At 39.3% G+C, this 24128-nt stretch overlaps 1 protein-coding gene across 10 annotated transcripts; it reads right to left on the bottom strand.

Moving 5' to 3' along the window:
- Positions 1-867: 867 nt before the first annotated feature.
- LOC309634493 (uncharacterized protein) lies at positions 868-24048 on the bottom strand. Of its 10 annotated transcripts, none has more exons than XM_082404675.1 (5): positions 18939-24048; positions 18207-18291; positions 14913-15075; positions 14650-14739; positions 868-12901 (listed from the first exon to the last, which is right to left on the bottom strand). In XM_082404675.1, the coding sequence occupies exons 2-5, from the start codon at positions 18247-18249 to the stop codon at positions 12697-12699; spliced, it is 501 nt and encodes a 166-aa protein (XP_082260801.1). In that variant the 5' UTR covers positions 18250-18291; positions 18939-24048; the 3' UTR covers positions 868-12696. The 10 variants fall into 10 exon arrangements, 3 of the variants coding, with proteins under 3 accessions (XP_082260801.1, XP_082260802.1, XP_082260803.1); XM_082404676.1 differs by lacking the exon at positions 18939-24048 and adding an exon at positions 18790-18924; XM_082404677.1 differs by lacking the exon at positions 18939-24048 and adding an exon at positions 18511-18783 and having other exon boundaries at positions 868-14202.
- Positions 24049-24128: the final 80 nt, after the last annotated feature.

The following is a 24128-nucleotide window of genomic DNA, read 5'->3' as shown; positions in this document are numbered from 1 at the left end:
TCTAAGATTCATTGTGGGAAATTTTAAAAAATTTATTAGGGAGAATATACCACATCTGTTATTTGCAAATATTTAAAAGCTAGAATGATTAAAGCTATGGCACTGGTAGAGAAATAGATATATAGATCAATAGAACATAACTGAGGGATCAAAATGATCCATGTACATAAGGGGAATTTAGTTTTCCCTGGAGATAATATTTTGTATCAGGGGATAAAGAATAACTTTTTCAACAACTGTTGAAATATTTGGTTATCCTCTTGGAAAAGTAAAAACTTATATCTCTATCATATAGCAAAATAAGTACCAGATGGATTAACAGTTTCAAAGTAAGTTTAATAAAAACAAAACAACACATAAAAGTATTAGTGGATATTGTAGGCAAATATTTCTATATTATGTAAGAAGAGAGAACTTTCTGAGAAATGATACCAAGGAGAAAATAAAAAGAGAAATCCTAATAAAGTTTTAAAATCCTGCATAAAAATACCATAAACAATGTTTAACAGCAATGAACTGTCTGAAAAAAAATTAATGCTATGTAAGACAAAGGGTTAAATACTCAATATATAAAGAGTCTTTTAAAATCAATATGAAAAAGAATGCCTTAATAGAAAAATGATCAAGGAACTTCAAAAAGCAACATATAAAATAATAAACACTTCCTACTGTATAGCACAGGAAACTATACTCAATATCTTGAGATAAACCATAATATATATATATATATATATATATATATATACACAACTGAATCACTATGCTGTACAGCAGAAATTAACACAACATTTTAAATCAACTATACTTCAATTAAAAAAAAGAACACAAATAGCAAACAAATTTTTAAAAATGTTTAACCATCCTAGTAATCAAAAAATGCAATCAGGGGCTTCCCTGGTGGCGCAGTGGTTGAGAATCTGCCTGCCAATGCAGAGGACACGGGTTTGAGCCCTGGTCTGGGAAGATCCCACATGCCGCGGAGCAACTAGGCCTGTGAGCCACAATTACTGAGCCTGCGCGTCTGGAGCCTGTGCTCCGCAACAAGAGAGGCCGCAATAGTGAGAGGCCCACGCACCGCGATGAAGAGTGGCCCCCGCTTGCCACAACTAGAGAAAGCCCTCGCACAGAAACGAAGACCCAACACAGCCATAAATAAATAAAATTTTTTAAAAAATGCAATCATATTCTTAGCCTATCTGATTGGCAAAGATTGGCAGGAATGATACCTGCTGTTGGAATGGGTATGGAATAATGGAGCGCTTTTATTCACTGCTGGTGGAAGAGTAAAGTTGTACAATCTTATGGAGTGATATCTGGCAATACATCTCAAAAGCCTTTAAAAGGATATATCACATGACATACATTCCATTAGAAGTGGGGAAATATATGCATAAAGGAATGCTTACTGCATCCTATCATTGCAGCAAAATACTTGGGAAAACATGCGTTATTCAGGAAAATCCCAAATAATGATAGTTTAAAGAAGGTAGAAATTTGTTTTTCTGCCATGTAAATAAAGTCCTAAGATAAGCAATCTGCAAACAACGGTGACCCAGATTCCTTCTATCTTGTGTCTACAATCTTTTCTCTATGAGGGTTCTACCTTGTGGTCCAAGATAGTTATTTGTTCTCCAAGCATCTCATCCATACACATCAGAAGTCATGTATGAAGATACATGAGGAAGAAATGAGGGCAGAAAAGACACAGTTCTTCTCTTTAAGGATACTTCCTGGAAGTTGAACATGACACTTCCATTTGGTCACATGGCCACAACAAACTGAAAAGGAAACTGGGAAATAAGTCTTTATTCCAAACAACACCTTCCAGCTAAAAACTAGGATTTAAGACAATAATATTAGCTAAAAAAGGACCATTATTTAATGATAAAAAAACAATTACCAAGAAAATATAATAATCCTGAACTTGCAAGCACCCAAAACCCTAGCCTCAAAATATGTAAAGACAAATAGTGATATATACTAAAATAATTGTTAAATTCCCCAGTCATGGTGGGTATTTTTAACACACATCTCTCAGAAACTGATATAGAAAGCCCACAAATAATTAGGAAGTATAAAATGTCTTGAACAACACAATAAGCTTGTTATAATGGACATATACAGAATCCTGCTCCCAATAATTAAAGAAAACAGATAATTACCAGAGGGTGACCACAATCCAGTCACACAACCCAAAGTATTCATTTCATACAGAGCACATTACATATCACAATGCAATACAGTCAGAAGTTAAAAAAGGAACAAGACAATTTAAAGATTCTATTATTTTAGAAACTAAAAAGCGCTTCAACATAGATAGAAAACGTATATGAAAGGGCAACTAGATAGATCAATAAGAGATAAGTAGATAAATAATTCATTGTCTCAGTGTACCATACTTTATTTGCTGTTGAACCATTTATGCGTCAACATTTTGGTTATGTGTTAGAGACTGCAGGTTATCTCCTAATATCCCTTCTTCCCTTCTTCCTTAAGAAAGACTGAAATTCATCAATAGCTCTGATCTCTCTTCTCTGTTACTGTTGTCTAGTTTATTAGTTTCACCTGTTTTTAAAAATCTCTCCAAATTAGCATTTATTATTAGGGCCATAGGGTATCCCATACATAGCACTTCTCTTCTCTGGAATTCAGAACCAATATGGAGAAAGAAGGAAAGAGAGAGGCAGGAATAAGAGATAGAAAATCAAAATACAATATTAGCTTTATTTCAGATAAAGCTGATGGGAGAAAGTTATTTAAGATCTGTGGCCAGATGGGCTTGCCGATACTGTACTTTATGCCTGAATTAGATGGACTGAGGCCCCGATGGCACAGTGAAGCACCAGCAGGTTTCCCTAATAAGGCTGGTCATTCACCACCTGGACACAGGCAGCTTTCCTTCAGTGCGGCAGGCAGTTCTGAAGGAGAGAGAACAGCAGGGGCTGCGCCAAGCATCTTGCTTGGGTCTTCCTCCTAAACCCTCCAAACCTCCTGCTTTTGGGGAGGAATGGTTAAGGAAGCAGAGAGAAGTTGAGAGTGTTCTTTTATTACTCCTTATGGAGACTGGAGCAGAATTTCTTTCTTTTCTATGGATGTATGAGTGGGAAGTAATTGTTCTTGTCAATAGTGTTTTCTGTAGTCCCTGCTTAAGGCTGATTTCCCATGAAGCTAATGGTTCCGCTTCAGGGCCCTTAACTTGATAGACGCTCCCGAGGCCCTGATCCCAGGAGGAAGCAGCAGCTCCAAGAAAGTTGAAGAAATGAAGTCCTGCTAGCCTGGAGGTCATTCTACTTGCCCTGGTGGTGGTCTTGGAGCTGCAAGAGAGGGGGCGGGCGTTGGGCACCATTCCCGGTGACAACCTGCACTCGATGGACCCCATGGAGCATCTGCATCTTCCCCAAGGAGAAGAATCTGACTGAGATGCTGGTCCACTCTCAGCCTGAGGGCCATGTGACTTGCCTTTGTGGTCACCTTGGCACACGCCACTGCTGAGAACTGCCCTGGCACGGTAGGGGGTGGGAGGGTTGCTGGGCGTGGTGAAACCCAGCCGACCTTGATCAGCCTGCTGTGACAGTGGGATCAAAGGACTGGACTTCTCTGACGACTCTCCGACCACTACTAATGAATGTGAAGCTAAAATAAACTTTTCTAAACTATGACCGATTTTTTTTTTTTTTAAAGAACAAATTTTGACCAACTGTGTTAGAAGACTGGTTTATCTTTCTACTTCTTTGTATAGGTGATATTTAAAGGTAATTATCACATTAAGAGGTGAGCAAGGAGTATGCAGCCAAAAAACAGAAACCAAATTTCACTTCCATAGAGGAAATGAAATTATAATAAAAATAATTAAAGATTATATTACATTCCTGGATTTTTTGAGGTTTTGCAACATTTAGCTACAATTTAAATTTTTATTTTTTGTGATTTAAATTTTTATTCCAAGGAAATATAAACTTTTGTACCTAATTTTCTATTAATACTTTGGTATTCTTTCCTTAAAAAGTGTTCCTTGAACTATGAAAGCTTTAGGTCCCAGAAAACATGGATCCACCCCTGTTTTTTTCAATTTTACAAAAATGTTTGCCAATTTTTTTTCTCCTTGTTTCCCACGTCTTTTTTTCTGGGTAATTTTCCTTCTTAATCAAGTACATCTTTTAGTAGTTCTTCCAGTGAAGGTCTCTTATGGCCAAACTTTTTGATAAAGTCATTATTTAGCCTTCAGTCTTGAATTAAACTTAGCTGGGTAAAGAATTCTATTCAAGATTTTTGTCCCCTTTCAGTACTTAGAGTTGTTATTTCGTTTCTGGAGTTTGTCATTGTTGCAGAGAAATGTACTTTTTCCTTTGAGAAAAGGCAATCTGTCTTTTCTCCTTGTGTTTTCTTTCTGTCTTTTGTGCTCTTCAGTGTCACTCTCATCCATCTAAGTTTGAATTTGTTTTTATTTAACTTGCAAGGGCTGGGGAGTACTGTTGTCCTTTTTCAATCCTGGAAAAGTATGACTCTTTAGCATTCTATCTTTTAAATTGTTTTTAACAAATACTGAGCAGATCCAAAACAATATCTTAAGATATGTGTAAAGTATAAAGAATATGGAAAAAAAATTAAAAGAATAATAGTACAACACTTAGGTGCACACCATCCAATGTGCGAAAAGAACAAATAGAGCATCACCATTATTCTTCAGTTCCCCTGTGCTCCCTCCCCCTGCCACACCACCTTTCCCCTCTCCCTTCAGAGGCTGCTATTATCCTAAACTTAATATTTATCATTTCTTTCTTTTCTTTGTAGTTCCACAATGAAAATATATTGTGATGCATGTTTTTAAACATTACATCAAGGGACTGATGCTATATATGTTTTTTAATTTGTTTTTGCCACTCAAAATTGTGTTCCTGAGATTCTACTATGTCGTTGAGTATAACTGTAGTTTATTCCTAGTCATTACTGTATATCTCCCATGTTCTATCCATTCTACTGTTAATGGATATTGGATTGTTTCTAGTTTTTTACTAGTAGGCATAATGTTACTTTAAGCATTTCATAAATGCCTCCTGGAAAAGGATAGTTTCTCTAGAGTTTACGCCTAGGAGAGGAATTGCTAGGTCATAAAGTATGCGCATCTTCATAAAGCAAAATTGCTTTCCAAAGTGACTGTACTAATTTACACCCCCATCAGTGCTATATAAGAGATTGCCTTGTTCCACATCCCTGCCAATGCATGATAGTTTCAGACTTTCATATTTGCCAATTTTGTGAATACGTAATGGTACTTCATGGTAGAATTAACTTGTATTTTCCTGACTGGTGATGAGACTGAGTGACACTTTATATGTTTATTGGCCATTTATGTTTTCTTTTCCAAAAAAGGCTTGTGTAATTCTTTAGACACTTTAAAATTTGGTTAGCCTTTTTCTTATTGATTTGTAATAACTCTTTACATATTCAGGATACTAATACCTTGACAATTATATATTTAGCAACTATTTCCTCCCAGTCTGTGGCTGGTCACTTCATTCTCTTTATGGTATCTTTTGATAAACTGATATTATTATTATTTTTAATGTAGCTAATTTGTCCATTTTTCCTCTGTGGTTTTCATTTTTATTACTTGCTTAAGAAAATTAGATCATAAAAGTATTCTCCTATATTGAATTCTAAAATTTTTATAGTTTTATATTTCACATGTAGCTCATTAATTCACCTGGAGCTGATTATTTTTATATGATGTGATAAAGGGATGTAAATCCTAATTATCTTATGTATCTTATCAGTGTTTGTTTTTATATGTATATGTTATTATCTCTCATCTCATTTGTTATGCAGAAGATACATTGTGGGATGCAGGAAAATGTTATTCTGAGAGAAATTCATAGCCTTAATACTTAAAGTTTAAAAATTAGGTATCTGTGTTTCCAAATTTGAAAGTCAAGGAAAGTATAACAGAAAAAAACACAAAGGAGGTGGAATAAAAAACACTATAAAGAGCAGAAACAAATTAAATAAATATCATATAAACAATATCAATTAAACAGAAATCATATTAAGTAACAGAGAGGTGCAACAAAGCCAAAATATTGTTTTTTGAAAAGACTAACAAAATAAACTCTGGTGTGACTACTCAAGAAAAAAAGAAAAGGCACAGATAAATGTCATTAGATTCTACAATGAGATATCACCTCACCTTACGCCTGTCAGAATGGTTATCATCAAAAAGATCACAAACAACAAATATCGGTGAGGTTGAGGAGAAAAGGGAATCCTAATGCACTGTTGGTGGGAATGTAAATGTGTGTAGCCACTATGGAAAACAGTATGGAGGTTCCTCAAAAAAACTAAAAATAGAACTACCATATGATCCAGCAATTCCACTCCTGGGTACATATCCAAAGAAAAAGAAAACACTAATTTGAAAAGATACATGCACCCTAGTATTCATAGCAGCATTATTTACAATAGTAAAGAGTTATGGAAGCAACCTAAGTGTCCATCAATAGATGAATGGATAAAGAAGACACGATATATATATATACAATGGACTACTCAGTCATAAAAGAGAATAAAATTCTTCCATTTGCAACAATGTGGATGGACCTAGAGAGTATTATGCTTAGTGAAATAAGTCAGAGAAAGACAAATACTGTATTGTTATCACTTACATGTGAAATCTAAAAAATAAAATGAATGTATATAACAAAACAGAAACAGACTCACAGATATAGAGAACAAGCTAGTGGTTACCAGTGGGGAGAGGGATGGGAGGAGAGGCAAGTTAGGGGTATGACATCAAGAAGTACAAACTATTATGCAGAAAATAGATAAGCAACAAGGATATATCATACAGCACAGAGAAATATAGCCATTATTTTGTAATTATTTTAAATGGAATATAATCTATAAAAACATTGAATCTTTGTGTTGTACACCTGAAAATAATATAATATTATAAATGAACTGTACTTCATTAAAAATCATTAAATTGTAACATCATAAACTCAGATGTAACATAAATTTAAAAGATAAGGAAATGCTTTTAATTAACTTTATGCTAATAAAATTGAAAATTTAGAAGAAAACATGCAAATTTCCAGGAAAAAATGTATATTAATTTTGCATCTATCTTGCTAAACTCTCTTATTAATTTTAATAATTTCTGTGTGGATAATTCTGGGTTTTTTACATAAAACAATCATACAACATGTAAATTGTAACAGTATTTTTCTTCTCCCACTATCTCTTTGAATGTCTCTACAACTTTTTCTCTGGAATGCCTCTTAGAAGTATATTGAAACTTCTCATTCTATCTTCCATGTCTCATAACCTCTCTTTATATTTCCATCTTGTTATCTCTGTGTTGCATTATGGGTAATTTATTCAGATCTATTTCTCAGTTGACTATTTTACATGATGATTCATTGAGTTTTTAATTTGAATGAATTAATCTTTTATTTCCAGGAGTCCAATTTTGTTCTGTTTCAAATCTCCTTATTCTCTGCTCATATTGTTCCTTTGTTTCATTATTTCAATTCCTTCTTTTACTTGTTTAATCATTTTAAACATAACAATGTTTATAGTCCCTTTCAGAGTGTTCAGTTTTCTGTGGTTCTTTGGGTACTAATTTTGTTAATTATTGAGACTTTTGATTGATCCTCATTTCCTCATATGGTTTATAATTTTATATTGTGAGCTCATCTTAAGCAGTGATGGTTCTTCTGTGTGAGTCCTACATACCCCAAATTATGGATTTGCCCCCTGTAATGAGGATTTACATTTGGTTCCTGGAGTTTTCATGGACCAAATTTGTGGGGTTTTTCCCAACTTTTTCATTAATCAGCTGAGAATTCTCATGCTGTAAGACCAGAATAAAATTAGATCCTACACTCAGGCTTGGGGTTTTAATTTCTTAGATGTTTCTTTTTCACTCATACTCACACTTGAATAGTACAAGATTCCTTGCTCTTTTTCATTGCTGGAGCTCTTTTTAGTGCCATTTTTATGGACTAAGCAACTTTGCAAGAGCCTGTCCTTAATTCAGCCTTTTAATTCCAGATATTCATCTTAAGTGGACCCAAGGCCATGTCTCTTGTCTCCATGTGAGGTTTATATTCCAACTCCATTCTCTAGGTGCTGGTTCTATCAGTCCAACCTTATAGCTTGAGCTACTAGAGGATTTTCCTTTCTTCCTTCCTGGCCCAATTATCTACTTTTGGAAACACAGTTTATTTGTTTATCAGTAATTTATTGTATTGATTATATTTTACCCCAAATATCTATGTGTTTATTACAGGAGTGTGTTTGCATCAGTCCCTCAGGTTGCTGAACCAGAAGTAGAAAAAAAGGCTTGATTTACACCCAAATTTACATCATATTTAAATAAATAGTCTCTGTTGAATGGGATTACAGGTGATTTTGATCTTCTATTAAAGTCTTACTTTTATTGTCTAGACTTTATACAATGACTATGCAATAGTTTTATTAGTTGAAAATATTATTAAATGATTTTAATTTTGAAAAGAAAGTTTAATGAAAGCTAGATTAGGGTATCATATTACTGTATAGTTCAGAAATTATTTTACTCTTTATCTATGTGAAGCAGGGAGAGAAGTCACACAAAATTCTAAAATTATCTTATGTCTGACTTCAGAATACATTACAAATGAAACATCACTATTTCAGGCTAAATGAGGAAAATGAATCTAAGTTAGTCTAAAGCCTGAATATTTTTAATGCTTTTTAAATTTCTTCAAGTAAATGCAATAAATGGAACAAGAAATGGTGTTATTAGGAAAGGTTCTATGTTTTATAACAAACAAATATTAGTTGTTTTATGCTTTTAAGTAGAAAAATATTTCCCACTCCCATCTCTACTTCTCAATCCTTGTATTTACTAGTTACCATTAAAGTCATGTATCCTTGAGGTTGTTGGACTGATAACTTTAAATTTATTTATTTATTTATTTTTGTTGGGTCTTCGTTTCTGTGCGAGGGCTTTCTCTAGTTGCGGCGAGCGGGGGCCACTCTTCATCGCGGTGCGCGGGCCTTTCACTGTCGCGGCCTCTCTTGTTGCGGAGCACAGGCTCCAGACGTGCAGGCTCAGTAGTTGTGGCTCACGGGCCTAGTTGCTCCGTGGCATGTGGGATCTTCCCAGACCAGGGCTCGAACCCGTGTCCCCTGCATTGGCAGGCAGATTCTCAACCACTGCGCCACCAGGGAAGCCCTGATAACTTTAAATGCCTATAGTTTCAATTTCCTAATGATATTTTTGTATGTTTGTTTCTGGGTATATCTGGGGATGTGGGATGTGTCCCAGGGTGTGAGGGCATGTACGTATGTTTGAGGGAGACTGTTGGGGGTGTCTGTGCCTGATGATTTTTACTTTCCCTTTTACTCTTTCAATGAATACACTTACTTTTAACCTTGTCCCCATTCAAATGATCTCTAATTCTAAATTACTGAGGCTCAAATAATGTTTTTCTCTAAATTATTTTCCAATATGTGTGTACAGAAATTGTCTTAATTCAAGGGTTTTTAAAAATCTAAATCCTAAAGGAGTGGAAAATATAAAATATCCTCCACAAATGGAATATCAAAACATCACACAGTATAATATCTGAACATTTTGTTCACGGCCCCTGCTTCCTTCAGAAAGCCTTTACAATGAATTTTATTAAAACAAATTCTGTACAGAATAAAAGATTGCCAGTATAACAAAATGTGCTAGACAGTTTCTCACAACAGACTTTCAATGGAATATAAACCTCTAGATGTTATAGCTTTCCTAAGACCTTAGAAAAATTTTAAAGGTTTTCTTAGAGAAGGAAGGAAAAAAGAAAGAAGGAAGAGAGGAAGCAAGGAAGGAATGAAGGGGGGGGGGAGGAAGAGAATGATAAAAAAACTAATAAAGTTTTACCAAATATAAATATATTTGTTTATAAATGTAGCATTTCCCATTCCAAATCATTGGTGGTCCTGAGCTAGAAGAAGTAAGGAAAATGGTTCCTATGTTGCGGGTTAGGTGTGCATGGAAGGGCTAACTAACTACGGGAGACTAGAACAGCTAGGCAGTGTCTATTGTGAACCATCTGTTAAGTTGGATAGAAACTAACAGAACTAAATTCAGCCCAGGAAACTGGGAGAGGTGCAGCAGTTCAGGCTTCCCCTTGGTCCGGAGAGCATGGCCACTGGCCATAGGACTTCCCTAACTAGCTAAACTAGCTGAAGATTCCTCCAGTTTAGAGTCAGACATACCTCTGTCCAATCCCAGATTCTCCCTTTACTGGTTTCATGAGTTTAAGCAAGTTATTTTACTTCACCTTTTTTTTCAGGATCCTTATCCATGTACCTACTTCCTAGGATCTTCATGAAGATCAAATGAGATGATGCCTGTGGAGCCCTTTGCACCATGCCCTGTCACACAGCAAGCACTCATTGTCACAGTTTGTACAGTTACTCTAGTACTTCTGGTAAGCAGTAGGTGTCAGGGAGTGTTCAGTAAGGAGGAAGCTGATATTTGGCAATCCAGGCAGTCAGACAGCATCAGATACAGTTGTCGATGGGTACCAAGCCCACAGCCATGAGCCAAGAGTGAAGGGATCAGACTTCAGTGCCAAGGGAGGATGGAAGGATAAAACTGCCATAGTGGTAGGAGGAAAGCAGAGCTCCCAGCTCAGGATAGAATAAGAGGCAGGATTCAATGGCTGGGACCCAATCCCAGGAAACAAGACAAGGATGTGGTTAGCAAAACTGATGGACAAAATGAAGACTGATCTCAGCTACAAAGCACAGCATAGCCCTGGAGGACCAGGAGCAAAGGGGAATGGATGTCCAGTCTAAAACTTCTGGCCATAGCTTTTGAAACCTGCCATACCCCTCACCCCGCCCCAATTAGCTAATGACTGGTCCTTGAGCCAGAGGTGGCTATACCTGCTGGAGAAGATTAATGGAATTTTTTCAGCTTTATTAATTAATTAATTTTTTATTGGCTTGCTTTTGTTTATTTGTTTGTTTCTATTGGAGTATAGTTGCTTTACAATGTTGTGTTTCTACTGTACAGCAAAGTGAATCAGCTATACATATACATATAATCCCCTCTTTTTTGGATTTCTTTCCCATTTAGGTCACGACATAGCATTTTTTCAGCTTTAGTTTTACTTATTTGTGAACATATATTTATGATTTGGAAGTCAAAACTGTATAGAAAGGTACACACAGCAAGTCTCACTTCCACTGTCTTCTCCATTCCATTCTCTTCCACCCCCTACAGATAACCACCCCCTACAGATAACCAACCCCTACAGATAGTTATCCTTTCAGTGTTTCTTTTTATAAATATAAACAAATACGTGTACATATTCTTACTCCCCTTGCCTGTTACACAAAAGGTAGCACACTGTATAACCTTGGGTTTTTTTACTTAACAAAATACCTTATAGACTTCTCCACACTGGAAGATGGAAAACTTTGTTCTATTTTATGGCTGCATAGTACTCCGCTGTGTGGATGCACCATAGTTATTTTGAACAAATTTCCTATCATTGCTGAGTACTTGGGTTGTTTCTAATCTTTTGCTGTTAGAAGCAATGTCACAAGGCATGATCCTGGCTATATGTTATTTTGTACTTTTACAAGGTATCAATAGGATGGATGATTAGAAGTGCAGTGGCTGCCCAAAGGTAAGTTCATTGATAATTTTGCTCATTATTACCAAATCTTTCCAAAAGAACTGTTCCATTTCTCACTAATACTAGCAATATGTGAGAATTCCTGTTCCTCCACAGCCTCAACACATTATGTTGTCAAACTTTTAGACTGTTGCCAAGCTGGTGGGAAGATTGTAATTTTGGAGTCTAATGAAAGGTGAATTGTACTTTCATAAAAGCCACACTAAGTAATGTTTTATTATTTGGAGTGGTCCCTCTTCCTTCCTTCTTTTCCTTTTTCCTTTAAGTGCCATAGACCCAAATATTTTGTGTTTAGTTATGTGAGCTTAGTTATGTATTCCAAAACCTGAAGTGTTCTGTCTATGATGAATTAGACTGGCTGGTGTAGGTGAGAAAGATGAAGAATTTAAAATCCTGACTGGGGAATTCCCTGGCGGTCCAGTGGTTGGGACTCCGCGCTTTCACTGCTGAGGGTGTGGGTTCAATCCCTGGTCAGGGAACTAAGATCCCGAAAGCTGCACAGCACGGGAAAACAAAACAAAACCAAACTCCTGACTGATGTCTGGGTCCTGAACAGCACATGAACTTCTCCCTCCCCTTGGGTCGTCCTGGCTCCTGGCCACCCTCCCGCCCCTGCACACCAATACAAGCTAGGTCCCCCCAACACTGGGCTGACCTCCCAGCCTTGGCTGAGCGGCATCTCTGCGTGCATTCTCTCACAGCCTGCAGCCCTCTGGCTACCGCCTCACACATACTAGTACCTGTGGCACGTAGGAGGCAGTGGGAAGAATTCTGGAAGCCCTGCATGCAGTACAATTAGCAGACTAAGAACAAGAATAACCTTGAGAGTTGTGACACAGAGGCCTCAGCCAGGGTGACAGGTTTGTGGAGGAGCACATGTTATTTCCAATGCGTTTTATTTTCAGTGAGTGTGGGTCTGGAAAGATACATCTTTTTCTACCTTGTATTTTTCTAATTTGGACTCTAGGCATTAAAAATGGCTTTGAGTAAATTTCTGGAGCAGGCCTAAGGGTTTTTATGGACAAAGGGGACACTCTTGGTGCCCAGGGCTGGAAGAACAGATGCCAACAGAGAGTCCTGGGTGTGCTGGCACGCCTGCCTCTCCGTCCTGGAGGAGATGCTCCCACTTCTGCAAGGCCCCTGCTGCCAAACGCGGGGCCACCTTCACTGGGGAGTTTTCATACGAGGCTGCCAGAAGCCAAATTAACACTCTTCTGAGACTGTGAAATAGATAAATATATTTCCCCCCAAACTCTGGAATATAAAACTATTCAAAACAAAGAAATAAAATCAGATTCTGCCAGAATAATACATGGCCAAGACTGTCACATCATAGCTAACATCTTATACTGGGACGAAAAAAAATTAGAAGTTAAACCAAAGTATCTGGAAAAAACATCTCCACTCAGCTATGATTAGCCTAGTTTTAGATCAGTCATGCTAATAATTTTATTTTTTGTAGTACAAAGAAATATCTAGTATCTATATCTAATAATTGTAATAATCTTGAGCTCTTCGGAATTATACTGACAAAGATTTTGCAGCAATATATTTTAGTTATAGCACCTTTTAAAAAAATGCTAAGTCTACAGGTGGCCAAAAAGTCTTTTTTCATGCTAGTTAGAAGTTATATGTATGGTCCTCTCCACGAAAATCTTATTTCCCCCATGTTCTTCCAGATATCTCCTCCGATACTGCCGACTGAAAATTATTGAAACATCCATGATAGCTGTTCCTCCGTCTTTGACTCTTGTTACATGGAGTGGGGAACTTTTCTTTCATATTGTCCCAAGGCAAAACTCCCCATTTGTTAAGGAGGGACCCTGAGGAGGTCATGCCGTGGGAAGTTCTCCAGCTCCAGGAGAGAATGCTGATGCTCTGTCTTGTTGCAGGAGGGAGGTTGTCTCACTTTCTCTTTCCTGCACCAACCACCATGAAGTGCATCTGGATGAGCAGAGTGGCTGGCACTTGTCTTGCAATAATATGGTTCTACTGGGCGATCTTCTGAAACTGCTGCCCATATCCTGACATGGGAAGGATTCTGCTTAATTTCCTTAGAATAATGAATTGATTACTAAGGATACATTCTCATGCGTAGGGACTTCGTGACTGTTCAGGAAGTGTCAGAGGAGCTCAGGGATATCAGTCACATTGGTACCATGCTGGGGGAGGAGGTGATGTTGCCCTCTTATCACACTGACAGGTTGCAGAGGTCATTCATTCATTCCACAAACACTAATGGAAGACCAGGTCCTACATTAGGCCCTGGATATTAAAAAAAAAAATGTGGGGTGCCTTCCTGGAGCACTCAGTCTAGGGGTGGAGATGTAAAAATGCACAAAAACTTACAGTATAATATAATAAGGGCTAAAACAGCGATGTCCACAGTTGGTTTCGTAGCTCACAGGTGACTGTTGCACTAGGTGTGTGGGAACCGTGATCAGGAAGACTTCACAACGGGAGTGACATTTGGGCTGAACTTTGGAAGACCAGAGCTCTTGACCAAGCAGTGGGAAAGAGACTAGAAAGAAGCAAATGTAAAGGCAGAGAGGTGTGAGAGAGTCTGGTGGGGCAAGTGATTAGAAATGTAATCCATCAGGGACAACATCTCAGAGCAGGTGAGCAGTGAGCCAGACTCTGGAGGAAGTGGCTGGACATTCAGAGGAATTAAGCGCACAGAGAGAGGACTCAGCAAAAGTGTATCAGGGCAGAGAGGGCGCCATCTTGGCCAGGGCAGGGCTGTCGCCAGGGCCACCGTTCCCTGCGCGTCTCCCTTCCCTCTGGCTTTGATACCAGTGTTCTTCTGTAGTGGAGCCGGTTCACTGTGCTTCATTATCTCCTCCAAAGTAAAAGTGTTCCACATCCTCCACTGTCCTCTCCAGCCACAGAACCATGGAATGATCTTTGGCCTGGAAACACACCCCCATTCTGCCTCCCCCTCCTTCTCCCTCTCCCCATCAGTGCCTACCTTGATCTGCCAAAGGTCAACCGTAACACAGCAATGACAAATCCTGGGATTCCAGCCTTTAGGAAATGCTTGAGGATCCGCAAGCCTGAGCTCTTAGGATGGAAAGCAAAACTTCTTCAATATTTAGATATGCTTTCCTTTTCATACTTTCAGCCCATTAATATGTTACACTGTTTCTGAGGGTAACAGAATTCTCCAGTAAACAGAATTTGTCCCTGCCATCTCAGCCTCCCATTCACCGCCGTCACTCCTCTTCCTCTCACCTTCTCTCTGGTACCCACATCCTGCTTCTCATCCCCTCTTCCGCATCAAAGCAGGCCTTCAGGCGTAGATCCGGAGTATATTCACCATAAGGTGTAAATGACTGATAGAAGCTTAAGGTATTCCTCGTTATAAGCATATTTGTATTTTGACAGGGCTCAAAGCCTTTAGAGAAAGGAACAAATCCATAAAGATTTAATGGAGAAATTTTAATTAGGCAACAGGAGGAATGTTTGGGGTTGAGTGGAGTATACCTGGTTTTCCTGAAATCACATGCCAGACAACTATTCTATTTAGAAATTCGAATACATACACACACACATACCCTACTTACCTGTTTAATTCCAGGTAGTATGTTAAATGCTTTACAAATACTCTCTCATTTAATTCTTACACCCCAAATCCTGCAAAGCAGACATTTAGTGTTTCACATACATTCTGCCGCACAACAAGGTTAAGTAAATTGCCAAACATGCACAGCCCATAAATAAGGAACTGGGATGTGAATCCAGCTTCTTTCTACAGATCAGGAAGCCCCTCGAGGTAACACTCTTTTCATGTGGTGGGAAGCAGTCTTCCTGCTTGCCTCCTGGGTTGCTGAGTTAAAGAACATATAGAGCTTTAAAAATCTTTTCCAATAAGTCATCTTAAAAAGCGCCCTTAATCATCTTTGTTTTTCTCTGAACTCCCCAGACTTTGTGTATGTCATCCTCATAATGATGTGCCCCGAATAAAACATAGTGGCCTGTTCTATTTTCATTTTTCAGCCTGTGCAGGATATAAAAAATAAACAGCATATGGTGAAAAGTTAATGTGATTAAAAAAAAATAAGTTCACTTAAAATAATCCACGGGCTTTTCTACATGGGTTCTTGGTCTGGTTTCAAAAACCACAGGAGTTTTACTATGCTTTAGAAAAGGGTGAATATTTGCATTGTTTCTATTGGGGTCAGTGGAAAACCAATCTCATAGAATCGGCACTAATAATCATGTTGTTTATAAACAAGTGCCACGCTAAACTAGTACAGACCAAGACTACTGTGATGTGCTCCAGCATTAAACACACTCAAAGCAACACTGTAACTCTCTCTCCAGTTATAAATCTCATGCCAACACAATGTTTCTTTAGCCAACAAGAATAATGAAGTCTTACCTAGAGAATAAGATGGGACATCAGACAAATAGGTAGACCTGACCTTTTAAGAAAAACTTCCTATACCTTGAGGCAAATAAAAAATGAATTTAGGAATCCTGTCTTTATTTTAAAAGTGTAACTACATAAAAAGTCATTGTTGCTTAAGCTACATCAGTTCTCAGCACTGAAAGAAACAAGTAATTTGAAAAGGCACGTAAATAATTTTATTGGCACATTTGTGTTCAGCCACAAAGTTCTCTCAACAATTAAGTGCAGAGCCCACTGTGGGTCCAGGATTGTTCTGAGCATTGTGGAAGATGGAAGAGAAACGGAAGATAGGGACTTTATCCTTCAGGAATTGATGATCCAGCTACAGAGATGTTAGGTCCTTAATAAAATAAAGAATAGTATCAAACACTTCCCTTGTGCCAGGCACTGTGCTCAGAGATCTGCAGGGATTATTTCCTCTAATCCTCAGAAGCCCAGAGAAGTAGGTACTATTATTTTACACAGGAGGAAATCAAGGCTTAAGAGGTTAACTGAACTCTCAAAGAGTTGTGAGAATTATATAAGAAACCATAATGCACTATATCAGTCTGGTGTAGATTTTGTTTCCTACTGAAAAAAAAGAAAAAAGAAAAGAAAAAACCCCAAACAAAACAAAGCAAAAAAAAAAAAAAATCAGTAGCTTAAACAGTTAGAGATTTATTTTTCTCTCTCATAAACCAAGTCCGGAGGTAGATAGTAACTAAGCCAGCACCACAGCTCTCCTTCAACACAGGGACACACCTACCTCCAAGGCATCTGGGAAATGTGCAGACATTTTTTTCTTACAAGTGGTCATGTGCCCTGTTGAAAAGTGGGAACAGATATTAGGTTAGGCAACTTGCATCTCTGCCACATGTTCGCAGAGTGCTGGGCCCAGGACAGACACAACAAAGGTTAAGTGATAATAATTATAAAACTCAAAGCAGCCCGGAAGTGGCTTGGTTTATTGATTAAGTACAACTATGTCTGCCCGAGGTTTTCCCTTTTCCAGACTCTTGCCCTATCCCTAAATAGGCATGTGAGTGAGAGGAAGGGAGTGCGTGCTGGGTGCTCCAAATGCTGCCTCCTGGGAGCACTGACTCCCAGGCCTGGCCTCTCTATTTCCTCCTCCAGACACTAGAGGTGGTTTGCCCCAACGTTTGCACCTGTGGAAAGGTGGCAGAAAGCCAGGTCATGACACAAAATAAGGACAATGCCCAGCCTTGGGCACTTCCCAACCTGGGCTCCTGCTTTCTTCCCATGCCCACTTTCAGGGACTGCAAATGACAGCTCTGGCCTCTCGCAAATGCAGAAGGAACAGGGCAGTCACACTGCGTTAACTCCAGGGGATAAGCAGCCACCCTGGACAGAGGTATCCTTTAGATCAGTGACACCAAGCATGGCACTCCTTGGTGCTGTGCAGACAGGAGGCTCTGGGAAGGGGGCAAATTGTAACTTATGGGTTGAGTGTCAACTCATTTGGTTTATTTGTTTCAAAGAGTTTTCCATGGATCATCTCAGTCTCACAAATTCCTAGGTAAGAGAGAAGGCTCTCACATCGCAAAATATTTGCACCGTGTGGATCTGAGGAGTTTCCCTCAGCTTCTTAAAACTTCTAAGTTGTTTTTAGGTTTAAGATTCTATGACGGACAGAGTTGGCTTATCATAACGGTTGGGGTGTGGTACAGAGAAAACTGGGTAGGATAGATGGATAGGGTGAAGTGAACAGGATGGTAGGGATAAAAACGGGAGTTTCCAGCTGGTTCATCATCGGTTTGGACCAGGAAAGGGGGGGGGGGATGGAAAAAGAAGTGAGAGGTAGGAACTTGATCCTTCCATTTGCTCACCCCCATATCTAATCTATTACCAAGTTCTGTGTTATTTCCTTTCCCTCCCTTCCATGGAGGGCCACTGCAAGCATGCACGATGCTTTGTGCAAATTAGAAAAAGACACCCCATCCTCCAGCAGACTCAGTCCTGTGCCAGGACTCAATGGGCAGCAAATAAGGCTCTGGCTGAACTGCAACCCCCATTCACATCCTTGGTTGGAAGCCCTTGCTCAGTGAAGAATCCGCAGATTCTTAAGTGGTGGACTCAAGTGGTGGACTCTTAAGTGGTGGAATCAGTTCACTTACCTCCATCCCCATGGTCCCTCCTGCCTCCTTCCGGCTCCATCATCTCTCATCTCTCACGTGGACGACGCTCCGTCATGACAGGTAACTGGGAGAGGGTGTACAAAGGGTCTCAAATTCAGGCTTGGTGTGGTTGCCAAGTAAGGTTATTCATACAAGGACTAGACGAAAAGGTGTTCATCCTATTATTTGTTTTTAGACTTGTGATCGATTTAACAGACCACCCAGCCTGTGGGGCACGGCACTGTGAATTAATCAAACATAAATGAATCTTAGAGTTATTCTGTGAAAAACACATTTGTATCACCTTCTATTTTTGAGGCCGAGTATGTTTTAAAGGAACCCGTGAACATTAAAATAGACTCATCTTACGATGCTCTTTTATTATCCCTTAGCATCGCAGAGTACCGGGAGGCGCCCCGCACGAGCGCGGCCGGCCGGGGCCGAGCCGCGGGAGCCTGGACTCCCGGGACCGGCCCCACGCGCACGCCCACCCGCCCTGGCCCCGCCTCTCTTCCCAGCAGCCCGTGGGTCCCGTGACCACCCCGGGCCCCGGCTCGGCCCCCGGCTCGGAGGCTGCAGCTACCTCGCGCGGCTCTCGGATCGCGAGCCCAGCGCGGGGGCCCCTCCTCCGCGGCCGCGGCGGCGCTCCTGCCCGTCTCCGCCCCCAGCCCCGCTGGCCTCCTGCTGTCTGCGACGCTCTTTCCCTTCCTTCCCGGGTTCATTTTTCCTCACTTTTCGGTGGTCAGTCCCAGCCACGTTTCCTCCGGGAAGCCTTCCCTCGGGCCCAAGTCTACGTCAGCTTCTTCGTTTATTTCCCGCATAGAACCCTGGCATCTTTCCTTCCGAGCACGTTATCTCTGTGCAATTTGACACTTATTGGTGGGATCATTTGATTAATGTTGAGCTGGTAGACGGTGCAGGAAGTTCCTCCCTCCCCCCCCCCCCCGCCCCCCTCAGTGTAGTGGCCGCAGAGCCTAGCACAGGGCCGGTGCAGAGTTAGGCAGGGCTCGGCAATGATTTGCTGGCTGGCTGGCTGGCTGGATGAATGAATGAATGAATGGGGTTGAGCCAAGAAGCTACCTTCTCAGCAGCTCCTTGTGGGTTATGCTTTGGGAGGGAAACCTATATCCCACATGGTCCCTGAGAAAGCAGAGCAGGTCACAGCACCACAGAAGGACGTACAGCTTCAGAGGAGACGTCTGAGAGTCAGAGAAGGGGCCAGATATAGGCCCCTGAATTTTAAGTCCTATAGTAACATACTACAATGTGGAAATTTTCTTTAAGTAAGGGAGAGAAAAAAATATTTATGCTTAACCACTTGCGCATTTCTAGAGGAATGCATTGATAAGCAAATTCCCCAATGAAATTATATCATTTGGTATAACAGCAGCATATCACCAAGCCCTTTGGCCCTTAGAACAATCAGATGACTGTCAGTAATTTGCCCTTAAAGATGCCTACTGATTCCCTTAATGAATTAGGGACAAAGCAATCGAAGATAAGGAGGGTGAAATAAATATCACGAGTGCACTACATTAATGCACATGAGGTATTGTTTGGAATTTATTGTGCTTGATAAGTAGTTTTATTTTAGAAGGTTATATGTACTATGAAGCAATTAATCACATATGACAAAGACTCAGAAGGCCTTCAGATAGGTCGCTAAAATCTTTCCATAAAATTGAGGTATTAACTCTCCAAATGATTTCCCTTATATTCTTGATTATTACAAAATGACCTCAAATATGTTTACTTCCCAAGTATTTATTTATGAGGAACTAGAGTGGTGTTATCAATAAAGTGCCTTTATCCAAGCAGCAGGTTATCAGTGACAGAAGCCATATAGATGAGTATATGTCACGATGTAATCATAGGTGCTCAATAAGTGATTCTGATGATGGCAAAATGAGGACAATCTTGGGAATCAAGTGAAAGAAATGCCATTGAACACACATTTGTCTAAAAGTTATAGAACATTTCTAAACTAGGCTGTAATAAAAAAATTTTATTACACATCATTCAAAATATGGACAGTCCCGTATAAGATACATAGTACAGTGTTCCAAAATGTATTAAGGAAATAAATGTAATTTATTTCACTGCTGTTACTATGTTTCTAGGGACTTTGGCGAGAAATTATAGTAGCCTAATGGTAAACCTGACTTAGGGCTCTGGAAGTCTAGCTCCAACATTGGTGGGTTCCCAGCATCATGTCAAAGCCGTGCCAGACTGAGTATTAGGGCGAGGTGCCCGGCTGATGGCAGCCAACAGGGCAGACCTGCAGGGAATGTTGTTAGGTGGGGAAGCCTGAACTTACTTCTTTCCTGGCCAGATCCTCCAAGATGTTTCAGGGCAGCCCTAAGTATGTTTTAGATAATAGTTTATATCCCCTGTTGAGGACAGGACGAAGGTAATATTTATCTTTTTATTCTCAGGGAATGTCACAAAGTAGATTCTAGATAAGTTTGTTGAAAAAAAAAAAGTGTAGTTTATCCCTATCCCCATCGAGGTTTATTATCCCCACTATAATATTCTTAGTAAATATAGTAGCGCTATTGTTAGGGTCCCCAGATTTATTTAAATTTTTTCTTGCCTAGATTTTTTTCAAATCCTAATTGTTTTGCATCCTAAACTTATGGGCCACTATTAAATTTGCATAGTTGTTTCAAGCCAAATGCTACATCCCGTATCTTGCGTTTACTTAGTTATTCACTGCCAACGTCTAAATCAGAGACGTGAAAAGGACAATTGTTTAGTGCTCTTTAAAGTCGCTGACCAAGATTAGTAGGGAAATCCCATTAGCTCCATTCATCGCATTTCTCATAAATCTAAAAGGAAAGCAAGTATCTAAAGCCTTATTCTTTAATAGTTCTTACTTGTAAAACCTTGACAGGGCTTTATTCTAAATTGCTTCCAAATGATGTAAAGAATACTGAGAAATATGATGGGTAGTGAATCGTGATAGTTTCAGTTATCCAATAAATAACCAGAACAGTAAAAGGGGACTAATCTTAAAGCAAACAGGATGATGGGCTACGATGAGGCAAAAAGAACAGAACCGTGGCATTCTTAAACTACCATCTGGCTCAATCCTCTTTAAGTGGGCACGTTTGAAGAGCCTTTTATTCACTGCCCTAAAACTTATTCAAAGGGTATTGTATTTGAATATTAATTTTTCATATAGTTAAAAAACCTCACCAAACCCAACCCCATTTTTGTAGCCAAAAAGTAAGGTTTAACAAAGTAATGGGTGATCCTCTGGCTAAACACGAAGGCGTGGGGCAACCTTCGAGCGGCAGTTTGGCTGCAGGCGTGGCGAGGCCACTCTGCAGCTTTTGGGCCTTCACTTCCTGGGCTCCTTCGTGGCTAGAGTAACTTATTAAAGTTGTCACCACGGTTTGAAATTTAGGCAAGAGGTGTAAAAATAAAAAATTCCTTAGGAAAAGAGGACGCGGTGATTTCTAGTATTTTATTTTACATTAAAAAAATACTGTAGAATTGCCATATAGGATAATTGAGGCAACTGACACAATAGAAACCATAATTTATAGTTCAAGTCATGCTTTTGTGAAATTGTGAACCTATTTCATCACTTTCTAACAGACCCCTGACAACTGTGATTTCATTTAAGTCCTGGATTTTTAAATGAAACTGTTAAGAGGCTTTTATTTTGTTTTTCCGAGGTGTGTTTGAGAAGCCTAAGTTGAATAAACAGGAGCCCACTACTTATCTTCAGCAAGAAGCTTTTAAAAAGGTATTTTAGCATTCTCTGTGGTTTAAGAGACAAAACCAAGTCCTGCTGGCTTTGTGTGTTGTGCTTCTCGTACAGACTGCAGTGCCTTCTGTCTGCTTTAGGGTGTGGCATCTGCCATTGGGGAGGAGAAACTGGCATGTGTCGCCTTTTATAGCAGACTGATTTCATTGTGCTGGGGGCCTCTATTTCATAGCCTCTTGGCTCCAATCTTCTAGTTGACTTGCTGAAGCAAAAGGAATTAAAAGAGATTTTGACCTACATACCTAATTTTTTTTTAAGTTTCATGATTTTTCTATATGAAAAAAAATTTTTTTAAAAGGGCCAGAGGTGAACTTGGTGACTCATTTTCCCTTTTTAGGATTAGCTGTGAAAATAAGCCACAAAATACAGCTACACTTGTACGAACTGACTTTGATGTATTTTATCAGTTTGAAAAAATGCATTTTTATGATTATATGTATATATTTAGTTTGACTATAAATGTTTAAAAGCATACATATGTAATGGATTTTAGAATATATGTATAAACACATATACACAAAACACTTATATTTATATTTGCATATGAAAAACTTAAAAAATTCAACTTATGTGGTATAATCATATAATTAGTATGTATTTGAATATATAAAGGGAGAAAATGCAGGAGAAAATGTCAAAGAGGCACACTAACAAAGATGTAGTATTCTCTTGGCAAAAACTGATGAATGATTTGGCATGAATTTACCTTACGGTTCTGTTATTCTCTCTTACACATGATGATATAACTCCTGTTTTCCAGTTGTTTGCAATTTGTTGAATGCAAATTTGTGGTTTCTACACTCTATAATGACCCTTGGGTGTGCACCTGATTCCCCTTCCCCCAATCAGTCACCAGTTTTTCACATCTATCATTTTCTATTTAGTCATGTAACATATTTACACTCGGTCAAGCAAACAAAAATAACCACTGCAGTTGAAATAAACTAAAACAGCCTTTATGGAAAGCTGAAGAATGAGATGATTTTAGAAAGCTACATTCTACCAAAATCATATATATCATTTCAGCTAGCAGGACTTCTTGAAAGCTCTGGTTTCAAGTGCTTTCTCTCCATGAAAACTGAGTCCACACTAGTACACTAGTACAACTGAGCTATTGTTCAGGTTAAGAAGTCCTGCTTTTGAAGATATTCAAGATGTTACCAGGTGACAAATTCACAATAATAAAAACATTTAAAGCATCAAAAAGTGATAGAACAATGGATAGTATTTAAAAAAAAAAAAAACAAAGCGTGAACGTTTTTGCTCTAGGATTAGATTTGACGGATTTATTATCATTATTGATCTTATGTTTATTAAATATAACATGTATTTCTTTTAGTTTTGTTTCACATCACTTAGAAATGAACCCATATCAAGAGGGTTAATTGTGCACATAACCTCTGAAATAGGGTGAAAGGCGTCATACAGATGTATGAAGAGATAAACCTTAGCTATTATGGCGCCAATAGTTAAATTTCCACGTGCAAGTTGTTGGGAGCATAAGGTATCACTCTACATATTTGAGGACGTTCCTTCAGAGAGCAGACAGACAAGTGCATTGCAGGAAAAATGCTCCTTTGGGACTACTTCGTGTTTTCATTGATAAGCCTACGTACACATATAAGACGCCTTAAAAAGAAGTTATATCAACGTTATCTTTGGGCAGGTGCAGTCAATAATAAGCATATATTGAGTACCTGCTGTGTACAGGGCACAGCGCTCCTGGAATGTGCTAACCTTCACTTAAACGCTTTCCTAATTTTGCAGTTTGAAGAAGTTGTGGGAAATACGCTGATGGCCCGAAATCAAGTGAGAGAGGCTAGCATTCTGAAAAATTACATAACTCTTGGGAGAGGCAGTACTTTTGCACAGATTGCCCAAATATTTTCTTTCTCCGCCGGCTCCTCGTAACCTTTGAGGCCAGCGGACAACTTTGTTCCTCAGTCCTTCTGCCTCTTTTGTCTGCTCGTCAGACTCGTTTTCCACCTTTGTATCGGGCCTTTTAGACGTGAAAACAAACACGCGAACGCCCGGTTGGCAAGGAGACGGAGGCACGAGGGGAAAGTGCAGGCTCCAGTTGCCCCACGCCGCCGCCGCGCTCCAGGCGCCTGCGGCGCCGCCCGAGCCCCCGGCCCGGGGCCGCCGGT

The sequence above is a fragment of the Balaenoptera borealis genome (assembly GCF_965194805.1).
Source record: "Balaenoptera borealis genome assembly, chromosome: 9".
NCBI classification, from domain to species: domain Eukaryota; kingdom Metazoa; phylum Chordata; class Mammalia; order Artiodactyla; family Balaenopteridae; genus Balaenoptera; species Balaenoptera borealis.
Note: the sequence above shows the minus strand (reverse complement) of the source record. Positions and strands in the feature narration are given on the sequence as shown.

What these genes read in the sequence shown, in the direction of transcription:
- LOC309634493 (XM_082404675.1), bottom strand. Translation starts at nt 18,249, where the DNA reads ATGATGGAGCCGGAAGGAGGCAGGAGGGACCATGGGGATGGAG. An exon ending in ATGTGGGTACCAGAGAGAAG is followed by an intron (nt 14,740 to 14,912) that starts GTGAGAGGAAGA and finishes CCATCCTAAGAG; the next exon opens with CTCAGGCTTGCGGATCCTCA. An exon ending in TTGACCTTTGGCAGATCAAG is followed by an intron (nt 12,902 to 14,649) that starts GTAGGCACTGAT and finishes TCTATTTCACAG; the next exon opens with TCTCAGAAGAGTGTTAATTT.